The sequence below is a fragment of the Hyla sarda genome, chromosome 2, assembly GCF_029499605.1.
Source record: "Hyla sarda isolate aHylSar1 chromosome 2, aHylSar1.hap1, whole genome shotgun sequence".
Lineage (NCBI taxonomy): Eukaryota > Metazoa > Chordata > Amphibia > Anura > Hylidae > Hyla > Hyla sarda.
Window position 1 is genome coordinate 22,774,521 of NC_079190.1, and position 20,799 is coordinate 22,795,319.

At 46.5% G+C, this 20,799-nt stretch overlaps 1 protein-coding gene across 1 annotated transcript in view; it reads right to left on the bottom strand.

Moving 5' to 3' along the window:
- Positions 1–6,737: 6,737 nt before the first annotated feature.
- Positions 6,738–20,799, bottom strand: part of EED (embryonic ectoderm development) — a 35,397-nt gene continuing 21,335 nt past the window's right edge. The window contains exons 9-12 of the mRNA XM_056561386.1: positions 19,133–19,238; positions 16,367–16,525; positions 13,534–13,607; positions 6,738–7,398 (exon numbers count right to left, since the gene is read on the bottom strand). Coding sequence (XP_056417361.1) covers positions 7,272–7,398; positions 13,534–13,607; positions 16,367–16,525; positions 19,133–19,238 — 466 coding nt within the window. The 3' untranslated portion in view covers positions 6,738–7,271. The remainder of the gene's footprint in view (positions 7,399–13,533; positions 13,608–16,366; positions 16,526–19,132; positions 19,239–20,799) is intronic.

Genomic DNA, 20,799 nt, shown 5'->3' on the forward strand with positions numbered 1-20,799 from the left:
TCTCTGTCTCCTGTTTACATATCTCTACAGAGCTGAACTACCATGGTTTCCTGATTCAGCACACACGCGTACAGTGGTCCCTCAACATATGATATTAATTGGTTCCAGGAGAACCATCATATGTTGAAACCATCATATGTCGAGTACATATGTCTATGTAAAAATGGTAATTGGTTCTGGGGCCTCGGAACCATTGTATGTTGAATACATATCTCTATGGAAAACTGCTAATTGGTTCTGGGATGACCATTGTATGTGGAGTGTATGGGGAGTGTTTAACAAACCAGGGTGCCTCCAGCTGTTGCACAACTACAACTCCCAGCATGCATGTACAGCCATTGACTGTCTGGGCATGCTGGGAGTTATAGTTTTGCAACAGCTGGAGGCACACTGATAGGGAAACATTGATGTATGGGGTGTATAGTGTGTATATGTATTGTATGTGATGTGTGACATCGCATACAGTACTGTACAGTTCTTTAAATACCTTCAGGGGGGGGGACAGAATGTCCTCCATTACCATCCTGCCGACTACAGCTCTATAGGAAAGGGAGGGGAGGGCAGCCAGCAGCTCATTGGATGCCTGCAGCAAGATGCTGCAGCTATTGGCTATGGCTGCACTGGGGGGGGGGGGGGGCTTATACGGAGCTCACAGTGGAAGCCTGTATGAGTTAGCAGGACAGCATGTGAGTAACAGGAGGAAGAATGGGGCACACGGGGCACATTATACAACTATCTGTCAGTTGCTGAAGTTGTCAGCCCTGTCAGATAGCTGTTTGTACGATGGCCCCGACACACAGCAGCATCATATGTCGAGGCTGCCTTCAACATACAATGGGCTCTAAGAGGCCATCATATGTTGAAATGATCATATGTCGGGGCCATCATAATTCGGGGGGTCACTGTATATATCAATGAGATTAGGGCGCCCGCTGTCCCTTCAAGAAAATTTTTGGTAAGTACTAACCACTGCATATCGGGAGCATCCCAAGGCCAACCTGGAGATGCTCTGACTCTCTTGTTTAGACATCACAATCTGGTGTTCTATTGCTTTGTGTTTTAAAGATCCTTGTGAAAATATAATAATCACTTTATTTATAAAAAAAAAAAACCTAAACAAAAAACAAAAAAACAACCACCACAATTTGGCCTGTCACAGTGGCTCAGATCCTTACGCTTGTCCATTATTCCTGCTACCAACACTTGGCGTTAATGTTATGGCTGACTGCTGCGCATGTTTTCATGGGGACAAAGTTTTTATCGGTCGGAGTGTACAGACCCAGACCAAGGGACAAGAACAAGTAGCTGTGTGAAAAAAAAAATAATAATTCAGCGGTGAAATTTTTACATGAGGATTCCTCTCCTATTCCTCAGTGTGAACGCACCCTTAGACTAACATCGTAAGTATGTCCAGGTCACGTGACACAGGAGGTGGAAGAAACTGGCTAAGCCCAGACTTAACCCAGCTCGTTCTTGTGATTGGCTGGTGTCTGAACACTACGACCTCAACCAATAAAAACTTTTGATATGTCTACAACTAGAGATGAGCGAACTTACAGTAAATTCGATTCGTCACGAACTTCTCGGCTCAGCAGTTGATTACTTATCCTGCGTAAATTAGTTCAGCCTTCAGGTGCTCCGGTGGGCTGGAAAAGGTGGATACATTCCTAGGAAAGAGTCTCCTATGACTGTATCCACTTTTTCCAGCCCACGGGAGCACCTGAAAGCTGAACTAATTTACACAGGAAAACTGCCGAGCCGAGAAGTTCGTGACGAATCGAATTTACTGTAAGTTCGCTCATCTCTACTGCAGTTGCCCCTATATATAATTCTGCCTTGGAAATCACTTAAAATAGCACTCAATTGGCGGCCTCTACATGTTTCGCCGTAACAACGGCGTTCTCAAGAGGCAAGAGTGCCAATGGCCACTCTTGGCAAAGTTACAGAAATATAGCAAACAGGTCTCATAAGACGCATATTTCATCCAGGGAAAGCTGGGTGAGATAGAAACGTCCAGTAAAGAGTTACATTTTTGGGGCCTGGATTTTCATGGAATGAAAGGCAGGATTGGTAGTGAAGCCTTTCATTCTGCCGTTCCTGAACCACTCTAGTCTTTAAGGCAAACCCAGATCAGCACAGGTGCTCAAGACAGCTTGTCACTGGGCAATAAGAATAGTAGAGTCCATCTGGCTAGATAGGCTGATAGGAGCCTGACCCTCTGATGGTGGGAGCTGTACTCCATAAAGCTGCAGCCACAGAACAACAGACTTTATGACGTTGCCGTCCCCATAGACCACAATGTCCACGGAGCAGAATTTTTCAAGCTAATTTTCTGGGCAGAAAGTCCGCCTCGAAAACTCTGCAGTGTGCTCTGTGCGGCGGATTCTTTTGCTACCAATAGGACTCTGCTGCACCGGAATTTCCAAGCAGAATTTCAAAACGGAATTCCATAGTGTGAACCTGGCCTTAAAGGGGTACTCCGCCCCTAGACATCTTATCCCCTATCAAAACGATAGTGGATGTCTGATTGCCGGGGTCCCCAGCGTCGGCTGCAGCACCTCAGACATCCGATGCACAGAGCGGAGGCTTGTGACGTCACAGTCACGCCCTGCTCGTAAGGTCACGGCCACACCCCCTCAATGCAAGTCTATGGGAGGGGGCGTGACGGTAGTCACGCCCCCTTCTATAGACTTGCATTGAGGGGGCGTGGACGTGACGTCTCAAGCCTCCGATGCTCTAAACGAACACGGGGGTCCCCAGTAGAGGGACCCCCCCGTGATCAGACATCTTATACCTTATCCTTTGGATAGGGGATAAGATGTCTAGGGGCGGAGTACCCCTTTAAAGTTTGTTTTACCGAGTGGTCTGTAGTAAGCTACCTGTATAGTCAGGACCAGTTAAAGGGGTACTCCGCTGCTCAGTGTTTGGAACAAACTGTTCTGAATGGTGGAGCCGACGCCAGGAGATTGTGACTTCATAGCCCCGCCCCCTCAATGCAAGTCTATGGGAGGGGGCGTGGCAGCCGTCACGCCCCCTCCCATAGACTTTCATTAAGGGGGCAGGCGTGACATCATGAGGGGGCGGGGCTATGACGTCACAAGCTCCCGACTCCAGCGTTTGGAACAGTTTGTTCTAAACGCTGAACAGTGGAGTACCCCTTTAAAGTGTTTAGTTAGTGCCGGACAGCTGTATATTTCGTGTTTGACAAGGAGCAGAAGCCTTTGTACATTGTCTCTGTCTCCTGTTTACATATCTCTACAGAGCTGAACTACCATGGTTTCCTGATTCAGCACACACGCGTACAGTGGTCCCTCAACATATGATATTAATTGGTTCCAGGAGAACCATCATATGTTGAAACCATCATATGTCGAGTACATATGTCTATGTAAAAATGGTAATTGGTTCTGGGGCCTCGGAACCATTGTATGTTGAATACATATCTCTATGGGAAACTGCTAATTGGTTCTGGGATGACCATTGTATGTGGAGTGTATGGGGAGTGTTTAACAAACCAGGGTGCCTCCAGCTGTTGCACAACTACAACTCCCAGCATGCATGTACAGCCATTGACTGTCTGGGCATGCTGGGAGTTCTAGTTTTGCAACAGCTGGAGGCACACTGATAGGGAAACATTGATGTATGGGGTGTATAGTGTGTCTATGTATTGTATGTGATGTGTGACATCGCATACAGTACTGTACAGTTCTTTAAATACCTTCAGGGGGGACAGAATGTCCTCCATTACGATCCTGCCGACTACAGCTCTATAGGAAAGGGAGGGGAGGGCAGCCAGCAGCTCATTGGATGCCTGCAGCAAGATGCTGCAGGCTATTGGCTATGGCTGCACTGGGGGGGCGGGGCTTACACGGAGCTCACAGTGGAAGCCTGTATGAGTTAGCAGGACAGCATGTGAGTAACAGGAGGCAGAACGGGGCACACGGGGCACATTATACAACTATCTGTCAGTTACTGAAGTTGTCAGCGCTGTCAGATAGCTGTTTGTACGATGGCCCCGACACACAGCAGCATCATATGTCGATGCTGCCTTCAACATACGATGGGCTCTAAGAGGCCATCATATGTTGAAATGATCATATGTCGGGGCCATCATAAGTCGAGGGGTCACTGTATAGGGCTCGTATGGAGGGAAGGGGGCGCCGCTAGCTCTGATGGCCTGGGCACCTCCAAACCTGTGGAAAGGCAGTGGCAGAGTTTGTTTGGGCAGTGTCCATCAAGGTCAACAAAGTAGGGAAGGACACACAGAGCACGCCTCTGCAGAGGAGACAAACTGAAATTGCTAAAACTTTACTGGAACTTTGTTACATCCTGATCCAATAGAGATAGCAGCAGTATACAGATAGAGCTGGAGGGGAGCTGTATAACTACTATATATCCTGATCCCATAGAGACAGCAGCAGCAATATATAGATAGAGCTGGAGAAGGTATATAACTACTATATATATATCCTGATCCCATAGAAATAGCAGCAGTATACAGATCAATTAAAGGGGTATTCCGATGGATTTTTTTTTTTTTAAATTAACTGGTGCCAGAAAGTTAAATAGATTTGTAAATTAATTCTATAAAAAATCTTAATCCTTCCAGTACTTATTAGTTGCTGAATACTACAGAGCAAATTATTTTCTTTTTGGAACACAGAGCTCTCTGCTGACATCTCTGTCCATTTTAAGAACTGTCCAGTTTTTTTATAGAAGTAATTTACAAAATTTGTTTAACTTCTTGGCACCAATAAATAAATAAATATATAATACAAATAATAATGTTTTCCACCAGAGTACACCTTTAAAGGGGTACTCCGCCCCTAGCATCTTATCCCCTATCCAAAGGATAGGGGATAAGATGTCAGATTGGCGGGGTCCCGCTGCTGGGGACCCACAGGATCTCCATCATTACTGCACAGAGCACGCTCGCTCTGTGCGTAAAGACCGGCGATACAGGGGCCGGAGCATTGTGACGTCATAGCCCCCGCCCACTCATGATGTCACGGCCCGCCCCCTTAATGCAAGTCTATGGGAGGGGGTGTGATGGCCGCCACGCCCCATCCCATAGACTTGTATAGAGGGGCAGGCCGAGGCGTCAAGAGGGGGCGGAGCCGTGACATAACAATGCTCCGGCCCCTGTATTGCCCGTCTTTACGCACAGAGCGAGCGTGCTCTGTGCAGTAATGATGGCGGGGTGCCGCAGTGGAGATCATGAGGGTCCCCAGCAGTGGGACCACGGCGATCAGACATCTTATCCCCTATCCTTTGGATAGGGGATAAGATGCTAGGGGCGGAGTACCCCTTTAAGATCCCAAGAAGGACTATGCATCAGGACAACTGTAGTGCTAGACTTTTATATATTCCTGTGCCCAGTCCTCAAAAGTAAACAAAATAAACTTTAACTCTCCTTCCTACATGCCCCTGTTGGTCCGGCACAGACCTAACGGTCCAGTGGTGCTAACCTCATTCAAATTCCTGGGGACGGGGACGCCGCAGAGCCATCGGCGTATCACTGGCCCCAGAGATGTCCTACCCCGGCCATGTAAGGAGCTCTGGCCGGCTTCTTACATAACAGTGGGCTCAGCCTATCACCGGCCGGGGTGGACATCACCGATGGCTCTGCAGCGTCCCTGTCCCCAGGAAGTTGAATGAGGTTAGCACCGCTGGACCGTGAGGCCGGTACCAGACCAACGGGGGCTCGTAGGAAGGTATGTTAAAGTATATTTTGTTTATTTTTGAGGCCCGAGCAAAGTAATATTTAAAAGTCTTGCACTACAGTTGTCCTTTAAGGCAGTGTTTGCCAACCAGGGTGCCTCGAGCTGTTGTAACGCTACAACTACCAGCATGCCCCGACAGCCGAAGGCTCCGCACCCCTAGACATCTTATCCCCTATCCAAAGGATAGGGGATAAGATGTCAGATCGTGGGGGTCCCGCTGCAGCACCCATCTGTATGGTTTCCACCTCACACCGGCAACGCTGGAGGCTTCGGATCCCGACCACAATGGCGGTAGAGCGTGACATCATGACTCCACCCCGTGTCACGCCCCGCCCTCTCAATGCAAGTCTATGGGACGTCACACGGGGCGGAGTAGTGATGTCACGCTCTTCCGCCATTGTGGTCGGGATCTGAAGCCTCCAGCGTTGCCGGTGTGAAGTGGAAGCCGTACAGGTGGGTGCTGCAGCAGAGATCCCGGGGGTCCCCAGCAGCAGGACCCCCACGATCTGACATGTTATCCCCTATCCCTTGGATAGGGGATAACATGTCTAGGGGTGTGGAGTACCCCTTTAAGGAATGCTCCCGATGTAACCTGATTGGGTGATGTGCCCCTTTAAAGGAAATATGCAGCCCTCTATCCACAGGATAAGTGTCTGACCGCAGGGACCCCCCCCCTGTAATCTCCCTGGCTCTCCCCCGCAGCATGATGCCACGGCCGACACACCTCCTCCATGTAGTTCTATGGGAGAGGCGGGGAGGCAGCATCCGCGCCTCACCCATATAGCTGTACGGGGAGGGGGCGTATCCATAGACCTCAGTGAGGTCGACGCTATGCGCAGTAGCCACTCGCACAGAGTGTGGCAATTCCAGGGCACGTTTGGGAGATCACCAGCGGTCGGACCCCCCGCGATCAAACACTTATCCCCCTTTCCTGTGGATAGGGGATAAGTTGTTATGGCCGCAGTTGCCATTTACCTATACTCGGTAGTATAACCTAAGTAACAGAATAGAAGAGTCAGGTTTTCATTGTTAATGTCACTTTATTGTTTCTCCATTACATGATGCATGGTGATATTTACTTTCAGCCTCTTGCGAGCAATAAAAAAAAAATAAAAAAAAAATTATAACTTTTTTTTGGGGGAGTTTAGTCCATTTTGAACGTTACAATCTGTGACCATCAAAACACAATATTCTTTAAATTAACAACTACTTAAAAAGGCTAGAAAAAAAACAAGATATTTACAAAGAGCGGAACATAACCGTTCCGTCTTCCCCATCGAGTCCGTGCCTCACGATCATACAAACGGCATATACATCAAGACAGTAAATACATTAAAATCCGTAAAAAAACATTACAGACGTTACAGGAAGCTGTACAAAAATAAATTTTTATTAAAAGCAGCTGAAGTTTAGCGAGAAAAACAGTACAGAGAAGAACATGGTCACTAAACTCAGCTCGGGCCGACGAGCCTCCTAACACACACTAGTCGCCAGACACGGCCACGTTACGCCACACTGGTCCTTTCATGGCAGGAGGAAGGGGGGGGTTCACCTCAACCGGTCCCAGCGCCAGATGGTGGCGTCATCGCACACGGCTATGAGGATGCTGCTGTCTCTGCTGAAGCTGGTCTGTCGGATTGCGGCCACGCATTTGGGATAAGTGAGAGTTGTGCACCTACAAAGAGACAACATAGGAGATAACTAAAAGGTTCGGATGTTACCTGCTGTGGGAAAAGTGGAATTTGTCTATCAATCAATCAATAACCAGCAGAGGACCTGGCATTGCCCGGTCTTTCTACCTAAACCTTTTGGGAGAGAAAAAGCAACAAAACAAAAACAAACGCTTTTTCTGGTTGTTAAGGTCATATTATTGGGTACTGTAAAGCAAAATGTTCCCTGCACTCCTATCCCTGTTGGGGCTTCAGGAGACTGGGAAAGCTGGGTGGCACGCAATATGCGTTCCACCCAGCTTTCCCAGTCTCCTGAAGCCCCAAGCAGCGAGTGATACTCTGCAATATGAGTGCCACCCAGCTTTCCCAGTCTCCTGAAGTCCCAAGCAGTGAGTGATAACCTGTAATATGCATGCCACCCAGCTTTCCCAGTCTTCTAAAGCCCCAAGCAGTGAGTGACACCCTGCAATATGAGTGCCACCCAGCTTTCTCAGTCTCCTGAAGTCCCAGAGAGTGATCACCTGTAATATGCGTGCCACCCAGCTTTCCCAGTCTCCTGAAGCCCCAAGTAGTGAGTGCCACCCAGCTTTCCCAGTCTCCTTAAGCCCCAAGCAGCGAATGATACTCTGCAATACGAGTGCCACCCAGCTTTCCCAGTCTCCTGAAGTCCCAAGCAGTGAGTGATAACCTGTAATATGCATGCCACCCAGCTTTCCCAGTCTTCTAAAGCCCCAAGCAGTGAGTGACACCCTGCAATATGAGTGCCACCCAGCTTTCTCAGTCTCCTGAAGTCCCAGAGAGTGATCACCTGTAAAATGCGAGCCACCCAGCTTTCCCAGTCTCCTGAAGCCCCAAGTAGTGAGTGCCACCCAGCTTTCCCAGTCTCCTGAAGCCCCAAGCAGCGAATGATACTCTGCAATACGAGTGCCACCCAGCTTTCCGTCTCCTGAAGTCCCAAGCAGTGAGTGATAACCTGTAATATGCATGCCACCCAGCTTTCCCAGTCTCCTGAAGCCCCAAGCAGTGAGTGACACCCTGCAATATGAGTGCCACCCAGCTTTCCCAGTCTTCTGAAGCCCCAAGCAGTGAGTGACACCCTGCAATATGAGTGCCACCCAGCTTTCTCAGTCTCCTGAAGCCCCAAGCAGTGAGTGACACCCTGCTCGTCCTTCCCGCATTTCTGACTGCAGCAGTGCTGTCATGCCCTCTCCCTGTACTGAGGTCTTTTTTTATTTATTTTTTATTGTTCGGGTAAATCTAATATTTTACTTCTAGCAACAGTGTCTTGATTTAGCAATGTATTACTGTTTTGTGTCTACAGCTCTCATGCATACCACTGTGTCTCCACGGTAACAGACTACAAACTCTTTGTAGTCTGATCTTACAGACAAACACTCTTCGAGCTGGACTACAGGACCGGACTACAAAGAGTTAGTTTGTTGTCTGTTACCGTTGATACTTCAAAGGACTCTACAAAGACCTTCGGCTGTCTGGGCATGCTGGCAGTTGTAGTTTTGCAACAGCTGGAGGCACACAATGGTCTAGACCAAGAGCATGTTGCGTGCTGGGAACCAGTCAGTATAACTTTTGCATTTGCCCAGAAAATCTTCCTTCTATTCTATGGATTGAAGCATTTCTGACAATGTATTCCTGGACAGCAGTGCTGGGAGTCTCATCGGATTGTTGGTAAATTCCTCTTACACTGTCACTGATTTCCATAGACCTTTGTATATACAGTCATGGCCGTAAATGTTGGCACCCCTGAAAGTTTTTCTCTTAGAAAAGGATTGCAGTAACACATGTTTTGCTATACACATGTTTATTCACTTTGTGTGTATTGGAACTAACCAAAAAAGGGAGGAAAAAAAAAATTTAATCAGTCCCATCCTATAACCATCAATAAGCTTCTTACACCTCTCAGCCGGAATGTTGGACCACTCTTCCTTTACAAACTGCTCCAGGTCTCTTATTGGAAGGCGCCTTTTCCCAACAGCAATTTTAAGATCTCTCCACAGGTGATCAATGGGATTTAGATCTGGACTCATTGCTGCCACTTCAGAACTCTCCAGCGCTTTGTTGTCATCCATTTCTGGGGGCTTTTGACGTATGTTTGGCGCAATTCTGTCCACTGTCATTTTTTTTTTAACTTTCTCAAAATCACATGGTCCTGTGTGTGATTTTTACTTCGGTCAGTAATTCATCATTTGCACCAATCGATCTTTGGCGCAATTTTGCGCCTTTAGGGGTTTTTTTTGGGGCGCAATTCACTGTCAAGAAATTTTGTACATGGAAAACACAGATAGCAATGTCAGAAAATGTAAAAGGCATCAAATTACATAAAAAAATATTTTTGTGAAAGCAGCGACGCCTCCGGGGCTGCGCAATACTATCCTGCGACACAGTTGTCTCTGAGGGACCTTCACCCTCCGTCGAGCCAGCATTGGACATGGCCGCACAGGTTCAGAAAAAAAACAAAAAAAAAACCGCTAAATTTAAAAATAAAATCCATTTCACATGGAGGCTATAAACCCCACAAAAGAAAATAACTCATGTCGCTTGCTGATATACTGCAGGAGGGACTCCGAAATGGCTGCTCTACAGGGTAAAATCCTAAAGTTCTGTGTAAAAGGCGCTGTGAACAGCTGATTTCAACATTTGCGCCAAAATTACTAACAATGTGCACCAAATTATAAATTTGGTGCATGTCCACAAAAACCAAAGTGAAAAAAAAAGGGTAAAAAGAAACGGTCAACAGGCAAAATTGATAAATACCCCCCATTGTCCAAGATATCAGACGCAAACCCAGCTTTCTGACACTGGGCTGTACAGTGCGACCCAAAATCCATTGGTAATCCTCAGATTTCATGATGTCTTGTACACATTCAATGCACCCAGTGCCAGAGGCAGCAAAACAACCCCAAAACATCATTGACCTCCCCCATATTTCACTGTAGGTTCTGTGTTCTTTTCTTTGTAGGCCTCATTCCATTTTCGGTAAACAGTAGAATGATGTGCTTTACCAAAAAGCTCTATCTTGGTCTCATCTGTCCACAAGACGTTTTCCCAGAAGGACTTTGGTTACTCAAGTTCATTTTGGTAAAATGTAGTCTTGCTTTTTAATGTCTCTGTGTCAGCAGTGGGGCCCTCCTGGGTCTCCTGCCATAGCGTTTCATTTCATTTAAATGTTGACGGATAGTTTGCGCTGACACTGATGCTCCCTGAGCCTGCAGGACAGCTTGAATATCTTTGGAACTTGTTTGGGGCTGCTTATCCACCATCCAGACTATCCTGCATTGACACCTTTCATCAATTTTTCTCTTCCGTCCACGCCCAGGGAGATTAGCTACAGAGCCATGGGTTGTAAACTACTTGATAATGTTGCGCACTGTGGACAAAGGCAAATCTAGATCTCTGGAGATGGACTTGTAACCTGGAGATTGTTGATATTTTTCCACAATTTTGGTTCTCATGTCAGTTCTCTTCTCCTCTTTCTGTTGTCCATGCTTAGTGTGGCACACACAGACACAAATTGCAAAGACTTAGTGAACTTCTCTCCTTTTTATCTGCTTTCAGGTGTGATTTTTTATATTGCCCACATCTGTTACTTGCACAAGATTAATTTAACCCCTTAAGTACTCAGGGTTTTTCCACTTTCGTTTTTTCCTCCTTACCGTTTAAAAATCATAACCCTTTCAATTTTCCACCTAAAAATCCATATTATGGCTTATTTTTTGCGTCACCAATTCTACTTTGCAGTGACATTAGTCATTTTACCCAAAAATGCACGGCGAAACGGAAAAAAAAAACTGTGCGACAAAATCGAAAATAAAACGCCATTTTGTAACTTTTGGGGGCTTCTGTTTCTACGCAGTGCATATTTCGGTAAAAATGACACCTTATTATTCTGTAGGTCCATACGGTTAAAATGATCCCCTACTTATATAGGTTTGATTTTGTCGCACTTCTGGAAAAAATCATAACTACATGCAGGAAAATTTATACGTTTAAAAATGTCATCTTCTGACCCCTATAACTTTTTTATTTTTCCATGTACAGGGCGGTTTTTTGCGCCGTGATCTGAAGTTTTTATCGGTATGATTTTTGTTTTGATCTGACTTTTTGATCACTTTTTATTAATTTTTTAATGGTATAAAAAGTGACCAAAATACGCTTTTTTGGACTTTGGAATTTTTTGCGCGTACGCCATTGACCGTGCGGTTTAATTAATGATATATTTTTATAATTCGGACATTTACGCACGCGGCGATACCACATATGTTTATTTATTTATTTTTTTACACTGTTTTATTTTTTTTATGGGAAAAGGGGGGTGATTCAAACTTTTATTAGGGAAGGGGTTAAATGACCTTTATTAACACTTTATTTTTACATTTTTTTTTCAGTGTTATAGGTCCCATAGGGACCTATAACACTGCACACACTGATCTCTTGTACTGATCATTGTTATCCCATAGGGACCTATAACACTGCACACACTGATCTCTTGTACTGATCATTGTTATCCCATAGGGACCTATAACACTGCACACACTGATCTCTTATCCTGATCACAGGCGTGTATTAACACGTCTGTGATCAGTGTTATCGGCGCATGACTGCTCCTGCCTGGATCTCAGGCACGGAGCAGTCATTCGTCGATCGGACACCGAGGAGGCAGGTAAGGGCCCTCCCGGTGTCCGGTCAGCTGTTCGGGACGCCGCGATTTCACCGCGGCGGTCCCGAACAGCCCGACTGAGCAGCCGAGTCACTTTCACTTCTAAAGGGTTAATACCGCACATCGCCGCGATCGGCGATGTGTGGTATTAGCCGCGGGTCCCGGACGTTGATGAGCGCCGGGACCGACGCGATATGATGTAGGATCGCGGCGCGATCCCGCTTCATATCGCGGGAGCCGGCGCAGGACGTAAATATACGTCCTTCGTCGTTAAGGGGTTAAAGAAGAATCACATGCTTGAAACAATCTTATTTTTCCTCAATTTTGAAAGGGTGCCAATAATAATTTTTGGAGTTTGGTGACATTATGTCCAATTTGCTTTTTTTCCTCCTTTTTTTTGGTTTAGTTCCAATACACAGAATACTTCACTTTCTAGAAAAATTTCAGGGGTGCCAACATTTACGTCCATGACTGTAAATGTCTAAGATAACTGATCTCTGAGAAATGCACAAGCTGTTTTGCTCACCAGCGTCTTATCCCATGTGTCCATGACATATGGGAAGATTATTATGACTAATTTCTGGTTAGATAAGGCTAGGTTCACATTGCTGTTCAAATCCGACTTGCACTATTTTTTTTCTCCACTAAATTCCCGTCCTTCTGGCCGGATCGCCGACAGAACTCCGAATAGCGAAATCCGACGGCAATGTGAACGAGGCCTAAAAGGTGAATATCAGCAACCTGTGGCTCTACAGCTGTTGCAAAACACTATCCAGCATACCCTGACTAGAGATGAGCGAATTTACTGTAAATTTGATTCGTCACGAACTTCTCGGCTCGGCAGTTGATGACTTATCCTGCATAAATTAGTTCAGCTTTAAGGTGCTCCCGTGGGCTGGAAAAGATGGATACAGTCCTAGGAGACTCTTTCCTAGGACTGTATCCACCTTTTCCAGCCCACCGGAGCACCTGAAAGCTGAACTCATTTATGCAGGATAAGTCATCAACTGCCGAGCCGAGAAGTTCGTGACGAATCGAATTTACTGTAAATTCGCTCATCTCTAACCCTGACAATTGCACGCTGCACAGACTACTGTACAATAATAAATTATTTGGTGAATTTATTTAATCTAAAAAAGGACCAGAAGTGCAGAACTTACTTGCAAACGAAAGAAGTGAGTAGGCGCTCGGGTCTTCCGCAATCACTTTTATTCAAGACTCGTCTTACAACGCCTGGCCAGGCGTTGTAAGACGAGTCTTGAATAAAAGTGATTGCGGAAGACCCGAGCACCTCCTCACTTCTTTCGTTTGGCACTTTGGATCCTTTTGTTTCAGATGAGCACCGGGAACACATCCGCATTGAAGGAGCCGGTAGCGGTGACAGCGGTGGCCATAGTAGTCAGTCCGTGAGCAGCAATGCCGACACCATATGGTTTTTTTCTTGTTTCAAGATTGCAGAACTTACTTGGCTTTGTGTGGATCCTCCACCTCCAGGTCCCAGACATACAGCTTCCCCACTTGGTTTCCAAGTGCGAGCATCTGCAGAGAGAAATAGAACGTATCACTCCGGTGAACTCCGGTGAAAAATAACTTATGCCCATCGCTGATTTTGTGTGTGTGTGTGTGTGTGCGAGCGATTTGGGGTCCAACCACTGGGGCACCCTGTGATCACCGGGACGGGACGCCGGCGCTCTTCATAAGGAGCGCCTGTCGTCTACCATTAGACAGCGCATGCTCCAATCATTTCTATGGGAGCGCTGATGATGCCCCAGTGCTGTACTTGGGTCTTTTCCCCACGCCTATAGAAATTAATGGAGCGTGTGCCGACTGCAGCACACTCCTTACTGAGCGCCAGGTCCCGTCCCAGTGATCGCGGGGAGTCCAACTGCTGGGGCCCCCTGCGATCAGCTACTTATCCCCTATCCTGTGGATAAGTTATTTTTCGGTGGGGAACTCCTTTAAAGCGCAACGGTCATGAAATTTTGGTGCAATAACCTGCACACAGCCTTTGTACTGTGTGCAGGTGGTGGGTATAGCAATATTTTTTCCTGAAATTTGGCGGCTTTCATGACTGCAAAAAAGGCTTTTATTCAAAGCCACTGACTGTCGGATAGGCGTGGCGCGAAGTACGCGATGCCCCGCCGCCGCCACGCCCACCCCCACACCTACCCCGTATGTCCGTGCTGGGACCTCCGTGTGATTGACACACAGGTCCCAGCGCATGCGCCCTTCAGCTAATCTAACCTGCGTGCCGCTGTGTCATCTTCCTCCTCAGTGCGCCTGCACAGAGCAGCGTGCAATCAGGTTAGTTCTCGATACTAGGTGCAGAGGGGAAGCTCTCTGCACCGAGCACTGCGCAGGCGCACTGAGGAGGAAGACGGCGGCGGGAGCGAGCGCTTGCTGGATGACACACAGCAGCACGCAGGTTAGGTTAGCTGAAGGACGCATGTGTGGACATACGGGGTAGGCATGGCGGCGGCGGGGCATTGCATACCTCGCGCCACGCCTATCAGACAGTCAGTGGCTTTGAATAAAAGCCTTTTTTGCAGTCATGAATGCCTGCATATTTCAGGTAAAAATATTGCTATACCCACCACCTGCACACAGTACAAAGGCTGTGTGCAGGTTATTGCACCAAAATTTCATGACAGTTGCGCTTTAAAGGAAACCTGTCACCAGAACAAGCTTCAATCAGATGATATATTAAGCGTTTACTTTATTGTCCGGCCACCATGACAGGTAAGGTCTAGCTTTTATACAAGTCATAGCTTTGAAATACGATCTCTCAGCCATGTAAAGCTATTTTTCAGTTCCAGTTTGGACTTTGAGACAACACAGCGCCCTCTAATGGAGGAATATTTAAGTGGTTTGTCCCCAAAAGAAAATCACCCCAATCCACAGCGTAGAAAGGGCAACGACGATACTGAAGTTCTTATCCCCCTATCTGCAGTGATCAGCACGCCCCCTTTATGCATCTCTATGGGAGATCCGGAGATACACGAGTACAACACTCGTGTATCTCTGGCTCTTCCATAGAGATGTATGGAGGAGACGTGTTGACAACTGCTTTATGCTCAGCAGTCGTACCCCCACAATCAGACACTTACCCCTATCCTGCACATAGGGTATAAAAACTTCAGTAATTGAGTTTGGGGTTATTTAGTTTGGAGAAAAGACGTCTTAGGGGGATCTGATCACATTGTACAAATATTGGAATGGACAGGACAGAGATCTTTCTAGTGATCTTTTTATACCTGGGTCAGTAAGATGACAAGGGGGCATCTTCTACATATAGAGGAAAGAAGGTTTAACCATAATCACAGACAGATTCTTTACTGTAAGAGCAGTGAGACTATGGAACTCTCTGCCCCATGATGTTGCGATGTCTGACAAACAAGTTCAAGGGGCCTGGACAGGTTTTTGGAAAACATAACATTACAGGTTATTGATACTAGATATTTGTGGATAGAACGTTGATCCAGGGGTTTATTGATGCCATATTGGGGTCAGAAAGGAATTTTTCCTTTGTCATGGGGCAATTAGCATCAGCCTCATGGGGTTTTTTGCAACATAGTAGGGTTCTAGGTCGAACTTGATGGACTCTTGTCTTTTTTCAACCTTACAAACTATATTACGATTTTCCAGGAAAACTCCATAGTTAACCACACTGCCTCCATGTGCAGTAAAACTACAAAAGCTCACCTGGCCCTAAAGTTGACATTTCCTTCAGTCCCTGTTTCTGTGCTGTTCTTCCTTCTTTCAATGATGTCCCACTCCTCCACTCTACTTTGATAGGTTGGGCGTGGAGAAGGCCATCATCGAAAAATCAGCAAAGGAACAGCGACTGGAAGATAGCTGTAGGAAAATGGTCTGCAGCAGGAGCCTCCCCCCTCTGCAGTAGGACAAAGTCACACCCTTTGGATAAAGGCCCAACTGGAGCCGTCACACCTCCGCCCATAAACTTTAATGGAGTGGGCGTGGTGGCCGTGTTCGAGTCATCGGGCACAGAGCGGAGTTCACTCCATGTACGGAATGAAAGGGATGCCGCAGCGGCGAAACCCCCGGGATTAGCCATCTTATCTCCCATCCTTTGGATAGGGGATGTTTTTAGCAGAGTACCTCTTAAAAGCTCCAGTGGGGAGACTAAATCCTTCACTTTATACCATAGTGATTATACTATACAAGTCCCCAATATTAGTATACAGGACTACACCCCTGTTATATATAATATGCTGTATATAAAGTGTCACCACATCTATTCGCGTTACACAGGGGCACAGTCACTCGGTATAGCAGACCTTTTGCCAGAAGTCCATGGAGAATCTCATGTACCAGATATCGCACTGGCTGTAGTCAAACCTGCCCAGGATGGTCACATTGGTCTCGCTCGCCTTGATCTTGTCTATGTCGTCCTCCATTTTACCCGGTTTCCAGCACACGATGGCATTTTCACAGGACTGAAAGACAAAGTCATTATTCATTCTTATGTAAACTTCAGCCTGTAGATGATGTAATGTGGCTTGAGGGTGTATTACTTACTTATTCTGCATCAAAATACACATAAATACACGTGGTGTGAACACAGCCTAATACAGGCAGTGACTCCAGATGAGCGGGTGTAAATAATGTTCTATATTTTCTAAACTTTCTAACCAATATTTATGAAGAAAAATGTATGTTGGATTTGCTGCTCTGCAGCTCCATACACCGCAAGTTGAGATGAGCGAACTTACAGTAAATTCGATTCGTCACGAACTTCTCGGCTCGGCAGTTGATGGCTTTTCCTGCATAAATTAGTTCAGCTTTCAGGTGCTCCCGTGGGCTGGAAAAGGTGGATACAGTCCTAGGAGACTCTTTCTTAGGACTGTATCCACCTTTTCCAGCCCACCGGAGCACCGGAAAGCTGAACTAATTTATGCAGGAAAAGTCAGCAACCGCCGAGCTGAGAAGTTCGTGACGAATCGAATTTACTGTAAGTTCGCTCATCTCTAACCGTAAGCTGTGATGCCCTATGTCAGCGTTTCCCAACCAGGGTGCCTCCAGCTGTTTCAAAACGACAACTCCCAGCATGCCCGGACAGCCGTTGGCTGTCCGGGCATGCTGGGAGTTGTAGTTTTGCAACAGCTGGAGGCACCCTGGTTGGGAAACTCTGCCCTGTGTGATCTGACACCTCTCTATATCAGACAGTGGTAACATTTTGAGCAGTTTTGCTGTACAGAAGATTTTCAGATACATATACAGTGGTCCCTCAACATATGATATTAATTGGTTCCAGGAGAACCATCATATGTTGAAACCATCATATGTCGAGTACATATGTCTATGTAAAAATGGTAATTGGTTCTGGGGCCTCGGAACCATTGTATGTTGAATACATATCTCTATGGAAAACTGCTAATTGGTTCTGGGATGACCATTGTATGTGGAGTGTATGGGGAGTGTTTAACAAACCAGGGTGCCTCCAGCTGTTGCACAACTACAACTCCCAGCATGCATGTACAGCCATTGACTGTCTGGGCATGCTGGGAGTTCTAGTTTTGCAACAGCTGGAGGCACACTGATAGGGAAACATTGATGTATGGGGTGTATAGTGTGTATATGTATTGTATGTGATGTGTGACATCGCAGACAGTACTGTACAGTTCTTTAAATACCTTCAGGGGGGGCAGAATGTCCTCCATTACCATCCTGCCGACTACAGCTCTATAGGAAAGGAAGGGGAGGGCAGCCAGCAGCTCATTGGATGCCTGCAGCAAGATGCTGCAGGCTATTGGCTATGGCTGCACTGGGGGGCGGGGCTTACACGGAGCTCACAGTGGAAGCCTGCGTGAGCTAGCAGGACAGCATGTGAGTAACAGGAGGCAGAACGGGGCACACGGGGCACATTATACAACTATCTGTCAGTTGCTGAAGTTGTCAGCGCTGTCAGATAGCTGTTTGTACGATGGCCCCGACACACAGCAGCATCATATGTCAATGCTGCCTTCAACATACGATGGGCTCTGAGAGGCCATCATATGTTGAAATGATCATATGTAGGGGCCATCATAAGTCGGGGGGTCACTGTATATATCAATGAGCTTAGGGCGCCCGCTGTCCCTTCAAGAAAATTTTTGGTACGTACTAACCACTGCATATCGGGAGCATCCCAAGGCCAACCTGGAGATGCTCTGACTCTCTTGTTTAGACATCACAATCTGGTGTTCTATTGCTTTGTGTTTTAAAGATCCTTGTGAAAATATAATAATCACTTTATTTATAAAAAATAAAAACTAAACAAAAAACAAAAAAAAACAACCACCACAATTTGGCCTGTCACAGTGGCTCAGATCCTTACGCTTGTCCATTATTCCTGCTACCAACACTTGGCATTAATGTTATGGCTGACTGCTGCGCATGTTTTCCTGGGGACAAAGTTTTTATCGGTCGGAGTGTACAGACCCAGACCAAGAACAAGCAGCTGTGTGAAAAAAATAATAATTCAGCGGTGGAATTTTTACATGAGGATTCCTCTCCTATTCCTCAGTGTGAACGCACCCTTAGACTAACATTGTAAGTCCAGGTCACGTGACACCGAGGTGGAAGAAACTGGCTAAGCCCAGACTTAACCCAGCTCGTTCTTGTGATTGGCTGGTGTCTGAACACTACGACCTCAACCAATAAAAACTTTTGATATGTCTACAACTAGAGATGAGCGAACTTACAGTAAATTCGATTCATCACGAACTTCTCGGCTCGGCAGTTGATGGCTTTTCCTGCATAAATTAGTTCAGCTTTCAGGTGCTCCCGTGGGCTGGAAAAGGTGGATACAGTCCTAGGAGACTCTTTCCTAGGAATGTATCCACCTTTTCCAGCCCACCGGAGCACCTGAAAGCTGAACTAATTTATGCAGGATAAGTCATCAACTGCCGAGCTGAGAAGTTCGTGACGAATCGAATTTACTGTAAGTTCGCTCATCTCTATCTACAACCAAAAGTTTTTTTTTTTTTTTTTTTTTTTTTTAAGTGACAGGTACCATATAACTTCTATCTGGACTCAGAGCGCAGTCCCGCATATACACTCACTTTGGACAATATCAAGTCCCCGAGCCACCGCACACAGTCCACGTAATTTCTGTGAATGTCTCTTGTGGAAAAGTCTGGGAAATGGATCTTCTGTGAGATAAATGGTCTGTGAAAAAGAAAAAAAAGGTATACAGTTTTAGGATGACAAATGCACAAGCTCTCTGATAGGGCACCAAGTAAAATGGACGACAACAGGACACCGAATACATTGTAAAGATGAAGGTTAGAAAGCAGAGCATCCTGTGCCTACAAGATGGTCCTCAAGAAGCTATACGAGACAGGAGCAGATATCTGGAGGATACTACCAAACCCTGTATTAGGGTGCTTTCACACCACGTTTTGTACTTACGGATCCCGAATATGGCTGGGAGGGGGGGTGGGGGGGCTAATCGCGGCGCCCGCACTCAGCCGTATAGGGGAACCGTATTTAATGTATGTCTATGAGCCGACCGGAGTGAACCGCAGCCTCCGGTCGGCTGCGTTTTCGGCCGTATGCGGTTTCCCGACCGCAGGCAAAAACGTGGTCAACCGCGTTTTTGCCTACGGTCGGGAAACCGCATATGGCCGAAAAAGCAGCCGACCGGAGGCTGCGGTTCACTCCGGTCGGCTCATAGACATACATTAACAGGGTTCCCGAATACGGCTGAGTGCGGGCGCCACGATTAAGCCCCGCCCCCACCTCCAAGCCGTATTCGGGAACCGTAAGTACAAAACGTGGTGTGAAAGCACCCTTACCAATGGACACCCTGCAGAAAACTGCATGGCTTCTCCCATCAACACCATCTGTACACGAGTCGCCTTGTTTTGGTCCCGCAACATTCCCCTGTAGCATATAGATGTAACTGTATATTTTTAAGAGGTGTAATAAGATGCCCCAACCACGGCAAAAATGTAAAGAAGCACTCCAGGATTGTTTGATTTTCTTGCTAATACAGTGGTCCCTCAAGTTACAATATTAATTGGTTCTGGGACGACCAATGTATGTTGAGACCATTATATGTTGAGACCAGAACTCTATGGAAACCTGGTAATTGGTTCTAAAGGCACCAAAATGTCATCAAAAAATAAGAAAAAGTGAGAATTAAAGAAAAATAAGTAGATAACTAATATAGATAAAGCAAATCCTTATATATAAAAGTCAGAAAGATCTGCTGGGAACTGTAAATCACTGTGTCTGTCAGTGTTTCCCAAGCAGGGAGCCTCCAGCTGTTGCAAAACTACAACTCCCAGCATGCCCGGACAGCCAAAGGCTGTCCAGGCATGCCGGGAGTTGTAGTTTTGCAACAGCTGGGGGCACCCTGCGTGGGAAGCACTGGTCAATGTAGAGGACAGGAGATTCTTCAGGGTCCTGTACAGTACACACAGTGTCCCAAAAAAGTAACATGGAGTCGCCCTCACCTGGTGTCCAAAGGAGCAGCTAACCCTGGCCCAAAGAGTAGTACAGAACATGTAATACCTCCCTGTACTGTAGGGGGCGCTACCAGGCAGCCAGTCAGTGAATGCACTTCAGTAATACAGGGGTTTTACCAGTGAATGCCCATTCTGATTGGTCAGTTCATTGACACGTTTCACAGATCTGGACTGTCCATACATTGTATGTTGAGTCTGGTTTCAACTTACAATGTCCAGAAAAGACCACTGTAAGTCGAGGCCACTGTAAGTCGAGG